Source organism: Octopus sinensis, linkage group LG9 (assembly GCF_006345805.1).
Source record: "Octopus sinensis linkage group LG9, ASM634580v1, whole genome shotgun sequence".
Classification (NCBI taxonomy): domain Eukaryota; kingdom Metazoa; phylum Mollusca; class Cephalopoda; order Octopoda; family Octopodidae; genus Octopus; species Octopus sinensis.
Window position 1 is genome coordinate 88,349,844 of NC_043005.1, and position 16,883 is coordinate 88,366,726.

Genomic DNA, 16,883 nt, shown 5'->3' on the forward strand with positions numbered 1-16,883 from the left:
TAACTTTTCTGCTTTATTATTACAAGTTTAACTGCAATTATTGGCCATTTTTGCTTCGTTAAAAAAAAATTAAATCCATTAATTAAAAGGAAAGGTTCGGGTGGCAAGAAGAAATAGAGCAACATACCAAGTACCTATTGATATTTAGGGTTCAACATATAGGGGCAGGCATGGCTGTGTGGTAAAAAGTTTGCTTCCCAACCACATGGTTCCGAGTTCAGTCCCACTGTGTGGCACTTTGCCCAAGTGTCTTTTACCATAGACTCAGGCTGACCAAATCCTTGTAAGTGGATTTGGTAGATGGAAACTTTAAGAAGACTTGTGTATATAGGTATTTATGTATGTCATTGTGTCTGTGCTTGTACCCCATGACTTGGCAGTTCAGCAACTGAGACTGATAGAATAAGTACCTGACTTTAAGGAGTAACCACAATAAGCACTGTAGTCAATTCGTTTGACTAAAATTCTTCGAGGTGGTGCCCCTGCAAGGCCACAGTCATGTGACTGAAGCAAGTGAAAGATAAAAGATCTGAGCTTGCACCCCAAAGTTGTAGACTTTGCTTTTCATCTCGCCAGGGTTAATGTCAAAATAAGTTTCAGTAAAGTAGTGAGATCAGTTTTAATTGCTTCTACTCAGAGAACAACAATTTATAAAGCCTATTAGCAACAAATTATATTGCTGTACTTTCACTCCTGGGACTCTTGTTTATACTTAAGTGTTTACATTTATTTATTTGCACAACAGTGTTATTTTACTAAGATCCCTTTTTATTTTTTCGTATATTTTTATGTGAATTCCTTGCAATTTGTTTTGAATAGTAAAATTCCTGAATTCATCATTAACATTACTAAACCTTCACAGTCCCATCTTCTGGATGGAATAATGTTGTCATGTATTGCTGTCTTTCCTTTTCTTTCCATTCACTTTCTTCCTCTCTCTCTCTCTTTCATCATCATCCATCACTTTGAATTCAGGTTTTGTCCTCGTTAAAAGGAGTGGCCAGATCTACCTCAATGCCATAGCAACCACCCTCACACCATCTTGCCCAGTATTGGGCATTCCTCCCTTCTCAAGCCAACCCTCCCAATCTCCTCCTCCTTCTGTCCTCTCCACATTTTCTACAGTTCACCTGGCTTTCGCTGTCCATTTACCTCCAACACATTCACCCTCTTCAGAACAAGCTCCTCATCCCTCCTCAACACATGCCCATACCACCTCACTCCATTCACCCTTGCCAACCATTCCACCAATTCCTCCAAACCCAGCATCCCCATCAAGTCCTCAGTCCTCCTCTTATCAAACAGCTTCACCCCACACATTTCTCTCACCATTGTTCTCTCATTCCTTCTCAAAATTGCCATCACTCTCTCGCTCAGACACCATGTCTCACTCCCATACAGCATTGCAGCTCTCACACAACTCCTCTAGACCTCTTCTTTCATCTTCAATGAGAACCTTTTCCCATGTAACAACACTCCACATTCCCAGAATCACCCAGCCAAGTCCCGCTCTTGCTGTCACAGCTGCTTCACATCCACCCTATCTCCCAAATAACAAAACACTTTCACCATCTCCACCTCATCACATAGTGTTTCCACTGACTTTGCCAGCCCTCCAGCTCCTTTCTGACATCTTCCACAAACTCTCTTACCAGTCTTGGGGTCACCTTCTTCATTTACATACATCTACCAGGAATCCATTTCTCACATCTCGTACACAACATCACATTTGCCATTACCCTCCTCCCGCATACACCATTTGGATCCACTTTATTCACTAACACTTCTCCTTCCACCCTGCTCACCATCACCTTTGTCTTCCCAAGGTACACCTTCAAACCCTTGCTTTCAAACACCTCCTTCCATTTCCAAAACTTCTCCCTCAATCCCTCCATTGTCTCACTCATCAGAACAAGCTCATCTGCATACAGTATCTCCATCATCTTGCACTCTCCAACACCACATCAACCACTATTGCAAACAATGATGGTGACAACACAGATCCCTGATCTGATACACACCAACTTTCACTGCAAACTCTTCCAACAGCTCTGGTCCATCTCTAACTCTTGACTTTACCCCCTCATACAAATTCATCACTGGCCTCGCTATGACCCCTAGTTCACTTCTCTTCCTCAATGTCCACTCAATCACTTTCTATGGAACCCTATCAAATGCCTTCTCCAGATCAACAAACCAAATGTACAACTCCTTATTTCAGTATTCTTCTTGCAATCTCCTTACAATGAACATTGCATCTATTGTCCCCCTTCCTGGCATAAAACCAAATTGCATCTCATCCACATCCATCCCTTCCAAATTCTCCTCTCCGACACCCTTTCCCCTATCTTCATTGCATATTCCAATAGCTTTACTCCTCTATTTGCTCCACAACTCATCACATCCCCTTTTCCCTTGAAGATCGGTACCTCCACACTTAGTGCCCAATCATCTGGCATTCCTCTTCCATCCAGCACACCCTGGCAGAGCTCCATCATCACAACAATCCCTATCTCTCCACTTGCAGTTATCATTTCCACACTTACTTCTGATGGACCTATCCTCTTTTCATTTCCTTCATTGCCTCCACTACTTCTTCTCGACTAACCCTCTCCACTGGCCCCTTCACCACAGCAACTTCCATCCTCTGATCCCATTCATAATTCCCTCCATATGCACCTTCCAAACTCTTCCTCTGTCCTTCTCACTAAAATTCAACCTTCCATCACTCCCCCTCATGCATCTTCCTCCCTCAACATCTCTTCCATCTTTTTTCATTGATTTAATAAACCTAAACATTATCTAGGTTCTCATCCAGCCCACTCAACTTCTCCTCAGCCTCCTTCCACAGAGATCTCACAACCACCCTCTTTGCACGATTCTTCATGCTATTATACCTGGCTTTCATTTGCTCAGTCCTATTATTACATAAAGCTTTGTGTGCCTCCTCCTTCCTCGCTATCGCATCCCTCACCTCCTCATTCCACCACCACGTATCTCCTAAATCCCTCATACCCTTCGTCTTTCCACACACTATGTCACATCCCTTTAGTACTCCTTCTTTAAAGGACTTCCACACATCCGGTGCATCATTGCTTACCAACTCCCTAACTCTCTCCTCAAACCTTACTCTTGTTTCTTCTTCCTTCAGTTTCCACACCTTCCTCCTCTCAACCGTTCCCTTTCTCACACACATTTTAACTTCCCTCTTATCCAAGTCAGCAATCACCAACCTGTGCTGCAACTCCCCCTGGTATTGTCTTCACATCTCTCAGATATTTTCTCTTTTTCCTGCCAACCAACACAAAATCAATCTATCTCATTCCCTCCTGCACTGAAAGTCACTTTCCTTTTCTCTCTTTTCCTCAACCACATATTCACCACACACAATTTTTTCTCAATTGCAAAACTCCAGCAGCATCCTTCCTTCTGAATTTCTCTCTCCAATTCCATTTCCCCTCAAAGTCCTGGATCCATTTCCCCAACATGTCCAAAACCAATTCATCTACCTTTTGTAAGTCCCACTCATTTGCCATTTCATCAAAGAACTACCCTTTCTCAGCGATCCCTCTTCCACTTTGCAGACCATACCCACAAATCACCCTCACCACTTCTTCCTCAAATGCTAACACCACTGTGGTCACTCTTTCTCCTGACCTCCACCACCTTCTCACTGATTTCTTCCTTCACCTAAACTCCAACACCTCCAGTCCCCTTGCTATTTCCTGACCACCACAACTTATACCTTCTTCCCTTGACCCTCACATATCTTGTACTATGGCCCCTCCACCTAGCCTCCTGCACACAGCACACATCCACCTGCCTCTTCCTTGATTCCTCACACAGACTGCCCCACATTCCGACTTCCCAGCCTCACCCCAAGCTTCTCCTCAGGCCATTGGTCATCTTCATATGCCTTACCTACAGTCATAAGCAATCATGGATTTCCATACCTTTTTGTCCCACTCGTAACAGATCAGTTTTTATTCTTGACGTATTGGATGGCCACACCTCACTTATCTCTTCCCTTTTGGGCTTGGTTTCTATGACTAGGTACCCATCCTACAACCATCCACTTAACACTATATCAGGTGTATTTTGTCATGGTACCAACACTAGAAGAGTTGTTAGTTGTCACATCTTGGCATGTAAATAGCACCATTCAAGCTTGGTTGAAGCCAGTGCTGCCTGACTGGGCCTTGTGCTGGTGGCATGTAAAAAGCACCCGCTACACTCTCAGAGTGGTTGGTGTTAGGAAGAGCATCCAGCTGTAGAAACCTTGCCAGATCAGACTGGAGCTTGGTGCAGCCTCTTGGCTTGCCAGTCCTCAGTCAAACTGTCCAACCCATGCCAGCATGGAAAGCGGATGTTAAACGATGATGATGATAAAAACTAAAAGATCTCAACCTTCCATTTTCTCCACTCATTCACCCACTATTTGACTTGGTGCATTTAATTGTGGCACCAGCACTGGTGAGGTTATTCTGTTAGTTACCAGACAAAAGATTAGTCCTCACTGCTCTGCAGTGTCTTTGTTTGTTCTGGGCAACATGACTAGCAGTGTGGATAGAAGACAAGTGCCTTTTATGTGTCACTGGCATAAGTGCCTCTTACATGTCACTGGCACAAGTGCCTTTTACGTGTCACTGGCACAAGTGACTTTTACGTGTCACTGGCACAAGTGACTTTTACGTGTCACTGGCACAAGTGACTTTTACGTGTCACTGGCACAAGTGACTTTTATGTGTCAGTGGTACTAGTTACAACTGGTTGATTTCTGCAACTAAACTTTTTCAAAGTAGTGCCCCAGCATGGCAGCAGTCTAATGACTGAAACAAGTAAAAGATAAATAAATAAATGCTCATCTCTACATTCCCAAGAAACAGTTCCTCTTTTCAATAACTCTTGTATCAAATGATGTAAAGCTTTTGGTTCTGTGTCTGCCCAGTACCTTCCCTAAACACATAATATCAAGTTCCTACTTAGTTCCATTACTACACACTGAGCAAAACCATTTTCTAGAGCAAGTGGTGCTAGGTTCAAATTTGTTTTGGTCTAACACTTACTGGAATGTTACCTATCATATGACAGGTGACTTTAGTCATATACTTTTGCCACCATGGGTTGTCAGAAAATATGGCCTACACAATAATCACCATTGAACTTTGATCAAATTTCTTGGTGCTTGTACTAAATGATGAAATGAATACATGTTTCAAATTAATAAATATTTATCATCTTAAAGGCAGCAAGCTGTCAGAATCGTCAGCACACTGACAAAATGTTCAGTGTTATTTTGTCCTGCTTTATTTACTGAGTTCAAATTCTGTCGAGGCTGACTTTGTTTTTCATTTTCTCGGGGTCAGTGAAATAAGAAGTACCAACTAAACACTGGGGTCAATGTAACTGACTTACCCCTCACCCTGAAATTGCTGGCCTTCTGCCAAAATTTGAAACTATTATTAATTACCTTAAAATAAAATTAAATAATGACACCAGTGCCCCCTGACTGCCTCCCATGCCGGTGGCATGTAAAAAGCACCCACTACACTCTCAGAGTGGTTGGCATTAGGAAGGGCATCCAGCTGTAGAAATGTTAGCACACCGGGCAAAATGCTTAGCAGTATTTCATCTTCCATTATGTTCTGAGTTCAAATTCTGCCGAGGTCAACTTTGCCTTTCATCCTTTCGGGGTCGATAAATTAAGTACCAGTTACACACTGGTGTCAATGTAATCAACTTAATCCCTTTGTCTGTCCTTGTTTGTCTATGTTTAGCCCCATGTGGTCAATAAAGAAATAAGAAACATTGCCAGATCAGATTTGTAACCTGGTGCAGCCTTCTGGCTCACCAGTCCTCAGTCAAACCATCCAACCCATGCCAGCATGGAAAGTAGACATTAAATGATGATGATGAAAGCAAAATATTGACTTACGTATTCATTCTTAATGAACTTTGGCAGATTCAAACATAACTATGATGGTTACTGTTGGACTCTTCTCTCTACAGAAAACAACTTCTTATTTCTCATTTGTATAATGCCTTCCATAAATACTCTGTCCTTCACTCCTTCCTCTCTTCCTCTATGACCCTTTCTCCCTCATTCTGTATGTGTGTGTTTATCATTTTTTTTACTCATTACATGCCATCAAGCCTAGTATGTGCACTCATCCTGCTCCTCTTGTGTTAACTCTCTCTCTTATCTTCTCTCTAAACAATGTAAACGCATGATTCTAGAAATCAACCACCCAACATAAATACAACATACATCAACTACTTCACTATAACGATTACCAATTCCCAATTTCTTTTTTTTTTCCTCAAATTGCAGGTATAGTTGATGGAATACCCAGGTGTTTCTGTTGGTTTTCCTAACAGTGTTGTTACAAGTACAGCCATTCCTATTGACACCTCCTTAATGGAAACTCGATATTCTGAAAACTTGTATCAGCCCGAACATCACAATTCCGGAGATGTCCAGTTTTCAGAGACCCACAGCGTGCTGGCCGATGCTCATCATTTTGGAGTGTCTTCCCTCTCATTTGATCTTGCCAAAGAACTTCTGTGGATGGGAACTCAAGGGGTAAGTTAAACCTTTAGCATTTCAACTGACCATATCCAGCCCAAATATTCTCCCCGTTTTATGTTAAAATTGGCCAGATCCAGCCTCTCACACTTACCCTACAATGTCACTCTAAAACTAAACAATCACATCATTCAGGTTTCAGAGTTACAAGATAATGCATGATAAATTAACAATGTGATTAGATAAGTATCACATTTGACAGAGTAAATTGAATGTTAACGATAATTGCTAAGATACCAATGCTTGTAGCTTTTTCAAGCTCTTTACACCAGAACTGACTAACTGGCTGCATTTTACAGTTTGTTGTAACAGTGCTACTAATATTTACAGGAATCTGCTCTTTCTGAATTCATCATCATCATTGTCCTTTTAGCGTCCGAACCAAAATCGAAATCACTCAAAAATCAATGGAAATTGTAGTTGTGATGCCAGTGCCGGTGGCACGTAAAAGAACCATCCGAACGTGACTGTTGCCAGTGCCGGTGGCATGTAAAAGAGCCATTGGAATGTGACCGTTGCCAGCACCGCCCCGACTGGCCTCCGTGCCGGTGGCACGTAAAAAGCACCAACCGATCGTGGCCAATGCCAGCCTCGCCTGGCACGTAATAAGCACTCACTACACTCACGGAGTGGTTGGCATTAAGAAGGGCATACAGCTGTAGAAACACTGCCAGATCAGACTGGGCCTGATGCAGCCTCCTGGCTTCCCAGACCCCAGTCGAACTGTCCAACCCATGCTAGCATGGAAAGCAGACGTTAAACGATGATGATGATTTTCCATACCTGCATGTGTCAGACAGGATTTGTAGAGGCAGATTTCCTAGGGTTGGATGCTCTTCTGCCACTACTACTCACCTGTTTGCAAGCAAGGTTATGTTTCCCTGTGGCCTGATATGGTTTATCTTTGGACTGTGGCCATGCTGGGGCACTGCCCTGAAGAATTTTAGTCAGATAAATTGACCCCAATACTTTCTCCTTTTTTTTTAAGCCCAGTACTTATTCTGTTGATCTCTTTTGTTGAACTGCTAAGTAATGGGGAGGGGACGTAAACACACCAACACCAGTTGTCAAGTGGTGGTGGGAGACAAAGACAGACAGAAAGACATGTAAACATATATATAGAAAGTTCTTTCAGTTTCCATCTTCCAAATCTCCTCACAAGGCTTTAGTCGGCCCAAGATCGTAGTAGAAGACATTTGGGCAAGGTGCTATGCAGTGGAACTGAACTTGGAACCATGTGGTTTAGAAGCAAAGTTCTTACCACACAGCCACTCCTGTGCCTATTTCTCAAAAGATTGAAAATGAACAACACTGCTTGAATGCTGGTGACACTCGTTTACAACTGTTGTACAATGTCAAAACAAAGAGATACAAACAAAGTGCAAATTCACACACACACACTTAGGACCATCTGACTGGTACTCAACTACTGCTGGCACAAAACCCTTCTCTGCTTTGACCCCAAAAGGAGAAAAAAGCAAAGTTGACCTCAGTGGCATTTAAACTCAGAATGTAAAAACCGGTGAAAAGCCGCCGAGAATTTTGTCTGACATGTTAATGATTTTTACGGCTCACTGTCTTTAATGATAATAATAATATCCTTTCTACTGGAAGCACAAGGCCTCGAATTTGGGGGAAGGGATTAAGTCGATTACATTGACCCCAGTGCATAATTGGTACTAATTTTATCAACCCCGATGCTATAGTAGAAGACACTTGCCCAAGGTGCCACGCAGTGGGACTGAACCCAGAACTATGTGGTTGGGAAGCAAGCTTCTTACCACAGCCATGCCTGCACTTGGAAGCTTTTTTGTGAAAACCTTTTGAAAAGCAAAACTAGTGTAAACAATAAAGAGATGATACCAACTGGCAGCCAAAGCAGATACTCCTGATGAGCTGGCAATAACCAAGTGTAACATGTCAAGTTGTTCTTTGGTTTATACTGGGGGCAGGGGAGAGAAAGAGAGACAGACAGACAGACAGATAGTGAGTGAGAGAGAGAGGCCATGTAGTCTATTCTACACATTTTCACAAGGCTTGAGTGTGAATGCTTTGTGCTAAAACATAAAAAGTGTTGATAACATTTCTTCTGATGTTCTCAAAAATTCACACATGCGACCTGGCAGAAACGTTAGCACGCTGGGCGAAATGCTTTGCGGTATTTCGTCTGCTGCTGCGTTCTGAGTTCAAATTCTGCCGAGGTCGACTTTGCCTTTCATCCTTTCGGGGTCGATAAATTAGTACCAGTTATGCACTGGAGTCTATGTAATCGACTTAATCCGTTTGTCTGTCCTTGTTTGTCTCCTGTGTTTAGCCCCTTGTGGGTAGTAAAAAAAAAAAACATATACACACATGCACATGTGTGTTATCAATATGTAAATATTATCTGTTTATACATACATAACTGTTGTTTAATCAGCTGAAGTAATTCCAGATTATAGCCACTCTACCTTGTACAAAGGTGGTTCTACAACCCTTCAAAATAATCGGTGAGACATCAGGTGCAACAGAATCAGTACAGCCAGTCCAATGGGTTTTCTATCAAACTAAATTTCCTTTGCAAAGCTTGGCTCGCCCAAAGCTTTTGGGATCAATTCAATAATTACTAGTTGAGCACTGGCAGGTAATGTAATAGACTTAACTCTTCCCCTCAAAATTTCAGGCCTTGTGCCAATAGTAGAAAGGATTATTATTATTATTATTAAAAAGGTGATGTGATGGCAGAATCGTTAGCATGCTGGATGAAATGCTTAGCAGTATTTCATCTGTCGTTATGTTCTGAAAGAAGCCCGTCTTCGTCATCATCATCATCATCGTTAAATGTCCATTTTTCCATGCTGGCATGGACTGGACAGTTTGACTGAGGTCTGGAGAGCCAGCGGCTGATCCAGGCTCCAATCTGATTTGACAATGTTTCTACAGCTGGATGCCCTTCCTAATGCCAGCCACTGAGAGTGTAGTGGGTGCTTTTTACATGCCACCAGCACAGGAGTCAGTCAGGCGGACCTGGCATTGATTACATTCGAATAGTGCTTTTTATGTGGCACCGGCATGGGAGCCAACCAGGGAGTACTGGCATCAGCCACATTCGGATTGTGCTTTTTATGTGCCACCAGCATGGGAGCCAGTCAGTGGGTACTAACATCAGCCACATTCGTGTGTGTATGTATATATATATATGTGCCGGTGGCACATAAAAAGCAGCCACTACACTCACGGAGTGGTTGGCATTAGGAAGGGCATCCAGCTGTAGAAACACTGCCAGATCAGACTGGAACCTGATGCAGCCTCCTGGCTTCCCAGACCCTGGTCGAACCATCCAACCCATGCTAGCATGGAAAACGGACGTTAAACGATGATGATGATGATAACATATATATATATATATATATATATATATATATATATATATATATATATATGCATGCATGTGTGTGTCTGTGCTTGTCCCCCAACCATCGCTTGACAACCGATGCTGGTGTGTTTACGTCCCCATAGCTTAGCGGTTTGCCAAAAGAGGTCAATAAGTCCTAGGCTTACAAAGAATAAGTCCCAAGGTCACAGTCAAATGACTAAAAAAATTAAAAAAATAAAAAAAAAAAATAAATGTATTTGTCTTTCCCCTTACCTCAGATTCGTTTTCCTTTTTCTTTTCTTTCTCCAGGGTCATGTCACATCTTACTATGGTGCTGGGCTTGAAAAATACACTTCCTTTCAAGTTCATTCAACAGATGAAATTCGTCAGATTCTATCTATGGATACAGGCTGTCTCTACCTTACCCGAAATAATCTGAGATGTTCAATGAGAACAGGACTGAAGCAGTTTGACTACATGTGTGTGGACCCTTTTTCTTACCCCTTTTTACACCAACCCACCTGCAGCTGCATCTGGTTCTGTCATGCCAACTTTCTGTTTTAAAGTTATCTAAATCAGTGGTTCCCAAAGTGGGCGGTACTGCCACCCTCCCTGGGAGCGGTGGAAAGATCCAGGGGGCTTGAAGAAAAATGGGATAGCCAAAAAAAGGGTCAATGGATGTAAAAACAACAAAATAATGGGTTCATTAGGTTCAGTTTGTGAAATACAGTTGTTTTGAATTTGTTTTAGTTAGTGGTCTGCATTTGAGGTGGTGAATGGAGTGGGAGGGGCACTAAGAATGTGGCCCAGGTACCAAGGGGGTGACAGCTGGAAAAGTTTGGGAACCACTTATCTAAATTAAAACCATCCATCAAAATTTCATGTTAATTAATGTTCCAAACACCAGCTTAACAATCGTTTTTGCCATAGGCACAAGGTCTAAGATTTTTTACTGAGCGAATTAGTCAAATATATCAGCCATAGTACCCAACTTGTTCTTATTCTATTGACCTCGAAAGGCAAAGTTGACCTTGACAGAGAGATATTCAGCAATGTATAATTACATCTTTGGAGTAAAGATTGTTTGCCAACATAACATGGCAGTCCTGGTTTAGGACAAATGTTGTTGTAATTTAGCCCCAGGAGACATTGCTTCCAGCTGGCTATACGACATGATCTGTGTCCTTATATTTTCAAACAAGGGAATCTAGCACCCACACTCAGCTCAAAACAATATCTGTGTATCACGATTTCCAGGTTGTTTCCCTTCATCAGCACAGAATAATTGTTCGGCTAGAGATGGTGCTGCCAAATTACCATTCGGAATATACAGTTTTCAAAGTGACAACTAGTCACTGATCTATAAATTAGAAAATTACTATTTGTAAATCTTACAACAAGAGATTTTCAGCAACAATACTTTGGAGTAAAGATTGTTTGCCAACATAACATAGCAGTCCTGGTTTGGGACAAATGTTGCTGTAATTTAACCCCAGGAGACATTGCCTCCAGCTGGTTATACGACACGATCTGTGTCCTTATATTTTCGAACAAGGCAATCTAGCACCCCCGCTCGTGATACACAGATATTGTTTTGAGCTGAGTAGGGGTGCTAGGATTCCCTTGTTCGAAAATATAAGGACACAGATTGTGTCGTATAGCCAGCTGGAAACAATGTCTCCTGGGGCTAAATTACAGCAACATTCGTCCTAAACCAGAACTGCCATGTTATGTTGGCAAACAATCTTTACTACAGATGAAATGCTGCTAAGCTTTTTGCTTGGTGTGCTAAAACGTCTGCCAGCTTTCTGCCATTAACACCAGTTTCATAATTCTTGCTACTATGGGCACAAAGGCCTGACATTTTTTGGTAGTGGGGAAGATGGTTGATTAAATCAAACATGAGTGCTCGACTAGTTCTTATTTTATCAACTCTGAAAGGTTGAAGAGCAAAGTTGTCTCTTGGTAGAATTTGAACATAGAACAAGAAGACAGGTAGAATGCCAGCAAGCATTTCCCCCCATGTGCTTCTGCTAGCTTGCTTCCTTAAATGCCAACTTAATAATGACAGTCATTTTACTAAATTCTTCATTAATTTCAAAATTTATTGCAACAAAGGCAGTGTATTTCAACAGAAATACACTGCTCCCCTTTGTAACACAAGTGTTCAATTATCATTGCAATTTGATTTTACTGTCTGACTGGTATATTTGGTGGATGGGCACATATATATATATATATATATATATATATATATATATATATATATATATATCTACAGCACCCCACAGACACATGTACCCTTAACGTAGTTCTTGGGGGAGATTCAGCATGACACAGAATGTGACAAGACTGGCCCTTTGTAATCCAGGTACAAGAGAAACAGGAAGAAAGTGTGAGAGAAAGTTGTGGTGAAAGAGTACAACAGGGTTTGCCACCACTCCCTACCGGAGACTCATGGAGCTTTAGGTGTTTTTGCTCAATAAACTCACAAAGCTCAGTCTAGGAATCAAAACCATAACCCTATGACCACAAGTCCACTGCCCTAACCACTGGGCCATTGCGCCTCCAAGTATATATATGTATGTATGTACAACAGACTTCTTTCAGTTTCCATATGCCAAATCTACTCACATGACTTTGGTCCTCTGGGGACGTCATAGAAGACACTTGCTCAAGGTGCCATGCAGTGGGACTGAACCCAAAACCATGTGGTGCAGAAGCCAACTTTTTAACCACACAGCCACATCTATTTTTAACCTTTCCTGCTTATTCAGCAAGGGCACTTTCTAGATGACACCTATATTGTGTTCTCTGTTACTAACAAGCACTTTGGTATATGCTGTGTTAAACTTTTAGAGTTCTTCCCTCTGGATCAGTGTTCACAGTTTGAAATCTTTCCTGTAGCTCTGTGATAGATTATGCTATGAGAACCAGGTCATCGTTGTCGTTATGTAAATGTTCCTAAATGGATTCGTTACTTCATGAACATTAATGAGTAGTTCAGAGAGAGAAATGTGATGACCCTCCTCTGCCATTGAGGTAACTACTAAAGCTGACCTGACTAAACTACTTTGTGGCACTTAGTTTGACTTCTCTTTGCTCCGAGTCCAAAATTTCTCTGGCGTCAGCTTTGCAATTCTTCCTGCCTCTGTCAATTAAGTAACTCTGTAATTATGTAATGTATTGTGATTAATTTAATTAGCCATTCCTCTTCCCTCAAATTCTAGCCATGGTTCCTATTTAGAGATCGTTATTTTTAATTAAATTTAAACATGGTTGTTTTCCTTTTTTCTTATCTTTTTATTTCTTTTTTTCAATTCCATTTATTTTCAGTGACGAATATATGGAAGACATGCAGTGTATCTTAATGACCAGTCCAGAGACAGTGTTAATGGGTGGTCACCAGACCAAAGTCATTGAGCTTGACCTCAATAAGTTACAAAAGACCAGAGAGGTGAGTAATTTCTTTTCTAGTGAAAATTCCTTAGTTTTGAACCTTAAGTTACTGGTTCAAATATGACATGGATACAAGCCTCTCAACACACCTGAGTCAATAAAATTACTATCAATGATACGATAATTAATCATCATCGTCACTTTACATCCATGTCCCATACTGGCATGGGTTGGATGGTTCAAAAGCTGAAGGACTGTATTATGGTCCAGTATCTGCTTAGACATGGTTTCTATAGGCTGGATTCTCTTCCTAACACCAAACACTTTACAGAGTGTTTTGAATGCCTTTTTTTCCATGGCACCAGCACTAGTGAGGTCACTATGTCATTTGCAAAACTGTGAACCCTGTGAGAAGTGGTTTTAGGTTTGGCGGGATTAAAATATGAGAGAAGGGGTCAGAGCAGAACAGGTTTCTTGTATTAAAGGGGCCACATGGCTATTCACATTGGAGGGATTGAGGGAATGAGAAAGAGATTAAAGAGTGGTGGTGTTAATTTAGGTTGTCTAATTGTTATATAATTCTTATTTTAAAGATGGCAGCAACATTACTACATTCTTTTTTTTATCACACATTCCTCATTTGAGCTATTTAGTATTTAAACTGTTAATATTCAGCTAAAATATTGTTTTCTGTTCAAACAGACTAGATCTAGCCTCTCACACCTACCCTACAATGTTCATTCTAAAAATAAACTATCGCATCATTGAAACTTGAAGCTACAAAATAATGCATAATTAATTCAACATGTAAGAAGCACCCACTACACTCTCGGAGTGGTTGGCGTTAGGAAAGGCATCCAGCTGTAGAAACCTTGCCAGATCAGATTGGAGCCTGGTTCAGCCTTCTGGCTTGCCAGTCTCCAGTCAAACCGTCCAACCCATGCCAGCATGGAAAACCGGACGTTAAACGATGATGAAGATGATATAAATGTCTAAGCATTACATGTGACCGAGTGACCTGAATGCTAAAGGATTAAAGATAGCAGAGACTTTGTCCCGAAAATTCATCAAGAAAATTCGCTTGAAGTGTATTATATCAGCATTTTTTTAAAGAAAAACAAAAACTGATATAAAAAAGTTTTATGAAAGAATTCAATAGACAATTCTTTATTCAACATCAAACTTGAAAAAAATGTGATGAGGACATTTAAAATGAAATTCTTTATGATGAATTTCTCTACAGCAAAAATTTTTATGATGAAATTTCTTATAACCAGTGGAGACTTGACCAAAAGTGATTTAGCTTTCTCACCACTACAAAGTGACCCCTAATTAACCCTGGTAAACTCATACCCTCTTATTCCTCTAAGTTTTGATGTTTTCTTTCTGTTATAGGTTGATGTTGATGAACCTGGCTGTGCTATATTCAGGGCTTCAAACAAGTTCATTTGTGCTGGAGATATTAGTGGCAAGGTATGTCATTTCTGCCCTTTTTCTGTATACGTCAGTAACAAAACTTACAAGCATTGGCCCCATTTTGTCAGAACTAAATCTCCATTGAGAAGATGTATTATTATCAATGATAATAATAATCCTTTCCACTATAGGCACAAGGCCTGAAATTTGGTGGGAGGCGGGGGTCGATTTAATCGACCCCCAGTGTTTAACTGGTACTTATTTTATCAACCTCAAAAAAGATGAAAGGCAAAGTTGACCTTGGTGGAACTTGAACTCAGAGCATGCAGACAGACGAAAAGCCACTAAGCATTTCACCCGGCATGCTAACGATTCTGCTGGTTCACCACCTTAATTGATAATAATAATTATAATAATTTGAAGGTTGTGAACTGGCAGAATCATTACCACACTGGACAAACTGCTCAGCGGCATTTCATCTGTCTTTACGTTCTGAGTTCAAATTCCACTATGGTCAACTTTCATCGTTTTGGGATCAGTTTAATAGACTGTCCTTCTCCCACAAAATTGCAGGCTTTGTACCTATAATAGAAAGGATTATTATTATTATATTTATTCCTATTATTATTTTCATTAGCATCTTCTTTTAATTCTGTTTCCATTGCTTGCCAAGTGTCTTCATAACACCTAGGGCAGAGAAACGTACTGTATACATTTGGTAGGCCATTAAAATAAACACACCAGATTGTTCATTTGCAAAGTCATGTTATAGACAAAAGGAGAAGGACAGAGAGAAAAATATAAAAAAAGTAAACAAATAAAATAAAGTGGGGGGGAAAAGGAAAGAAAATTCACGACAATGAAATACCAATTAATACAATTTTTTGCATTTCCTGCATAGATGGTAAGCCAGGGATCTTTATCATTATCATCATCATTATTATTATGATTATTATTATTATTATAGTTGTTGTTTTGTCTTTGATTCACCCTGATCAAACAAACCTATGACCAGAGGTTCTCCACCTGTAATAATCCAGTCATTTAGGGTGGCCAGAAGGAAATATTGGGTTGAGCCAAGCTTTGTGAGTGAAATTGGTTGAGACAGAAACTGTATGGAAGACCATTGGATGGGCTTTACTGAGCTTGTCATTCATGGTGCCTCACTGATTATACTTGGGGTATATTCGGTTGCTATTTTTAACAGATCAAGCAAACATATAAATGCTTCTGTGTTGATTTGTTATAAACATTTGTAGTTTATTCACGTGAAACAGTATTTATCTAACTCGCTGGGTTATTGCTGAGCCTATCATTACATTTAGCACCTAACAAGGCCCTACATTTAAGTGGACATGCTCGTCTCTTTGTAGATCAACATTTTATGAAGGCATAAAAGCCAGGTTGGTTGCTCTTCCACCAACTGGAATTGAACTCACTTTTCTGACTGCCAAAATGCCCCACTGCTTCATCCAACAGGAAAAGGAGGAAGGTTTTTTTGTAATGTATGGGGTTATCCCTTATTTTTGTTACCAAGCTTATAGGTGCAGACGTGGCTGATCAAACAGACCTATGACCAGAGGTTTTCCACCTGTAATAATCCAGTAAGCAGTTTGCTTCCCACCCACATGGTTCTAGGTTCAGTTCTACTCCATAGTACCTTGGGCAAGTGTCCTTGGCCTGAACAAAATCTTGGAGTGGATTTGGTAGACAGAAACTGGAAGACGTCCATCATATATGTATATATTTACATACACACATGCACACACATATATATGTGTGTGTGTGGCAGTGTCGGCTATAGCCTTGTCACCCGTATAGTTAACCAGGTGATACATGAGGGAGTCATACCCAATGACTGGTGTAGCAGCACCATAGTCAACTGCTACAAAGGTAAAGGTGACGTTTTAGATACAAATAATTACTGAGGTATCAAGTTGTTGGATCAGGTAATGAAGGTCACGGAGAGGGTCATAGCCCAACTAATTAGGGAGAGAGACAGTTTATATGAGCTGCAGTTTGGGTTTGCAGTCAAACCGTCCAACCCATGCCAGCATGGAAAGCGGATGTTACACAATGAGGTTTCTTTTAAACATGGAATGGCTATGAGGTTCCCTCTGAGTTAAA

At 40.8% G+C, this 16,883-nt stretch overlaps 2 protein-coding genes across 5 annotated transcripts in view; both read left to right on the forward strand.

The window, feature by feature from the left end:
• LOC115215459 (organic cation transporter protein-like) overlaps positions 1-16,883 on the forward strand; it is a 463,156-nt gene that overhangs the window by 74,354 nt on the left and 371,919 nt on the right. The gene's annotated exons all lie outside the window — the stretch shown is intronic.
• The window catches only part of LOC115215609 (PAN2-PAN3 deadenylation complex catalytic subunit Pan2), a 69,572-nt gene that overhangs the window by 1,726 nt on the left and 50,963 nt on the right, over positions 1-16,883 (forward strand). For all 4 annotated transcript variants that reach the window (XM_036506069.1, XM_029784831.2, XM_029784832.2 and 1 more), the window contains 4 exons: positions 6,332-6,583; positions 10,251-10,420; positions 13,278-13,398; positions 14,736-14,813. In XM_036506069.1, coding sequence (XP_036361962.1) covers positions 6,341-6,583; positions 10,251-10,420; positions 13,278-13,398; positions 14,736-14,813 — 612 coding nt within the window. In that variant the 5' untranslated portion in view covers positions 6,332-6,340. The remainder of the gene's footprint in view (positions 1-6,331; positions 6,584-10,250; positions 10,421-13,277; positions 13,399-14,735; positions 14,814-16,883) is intronic.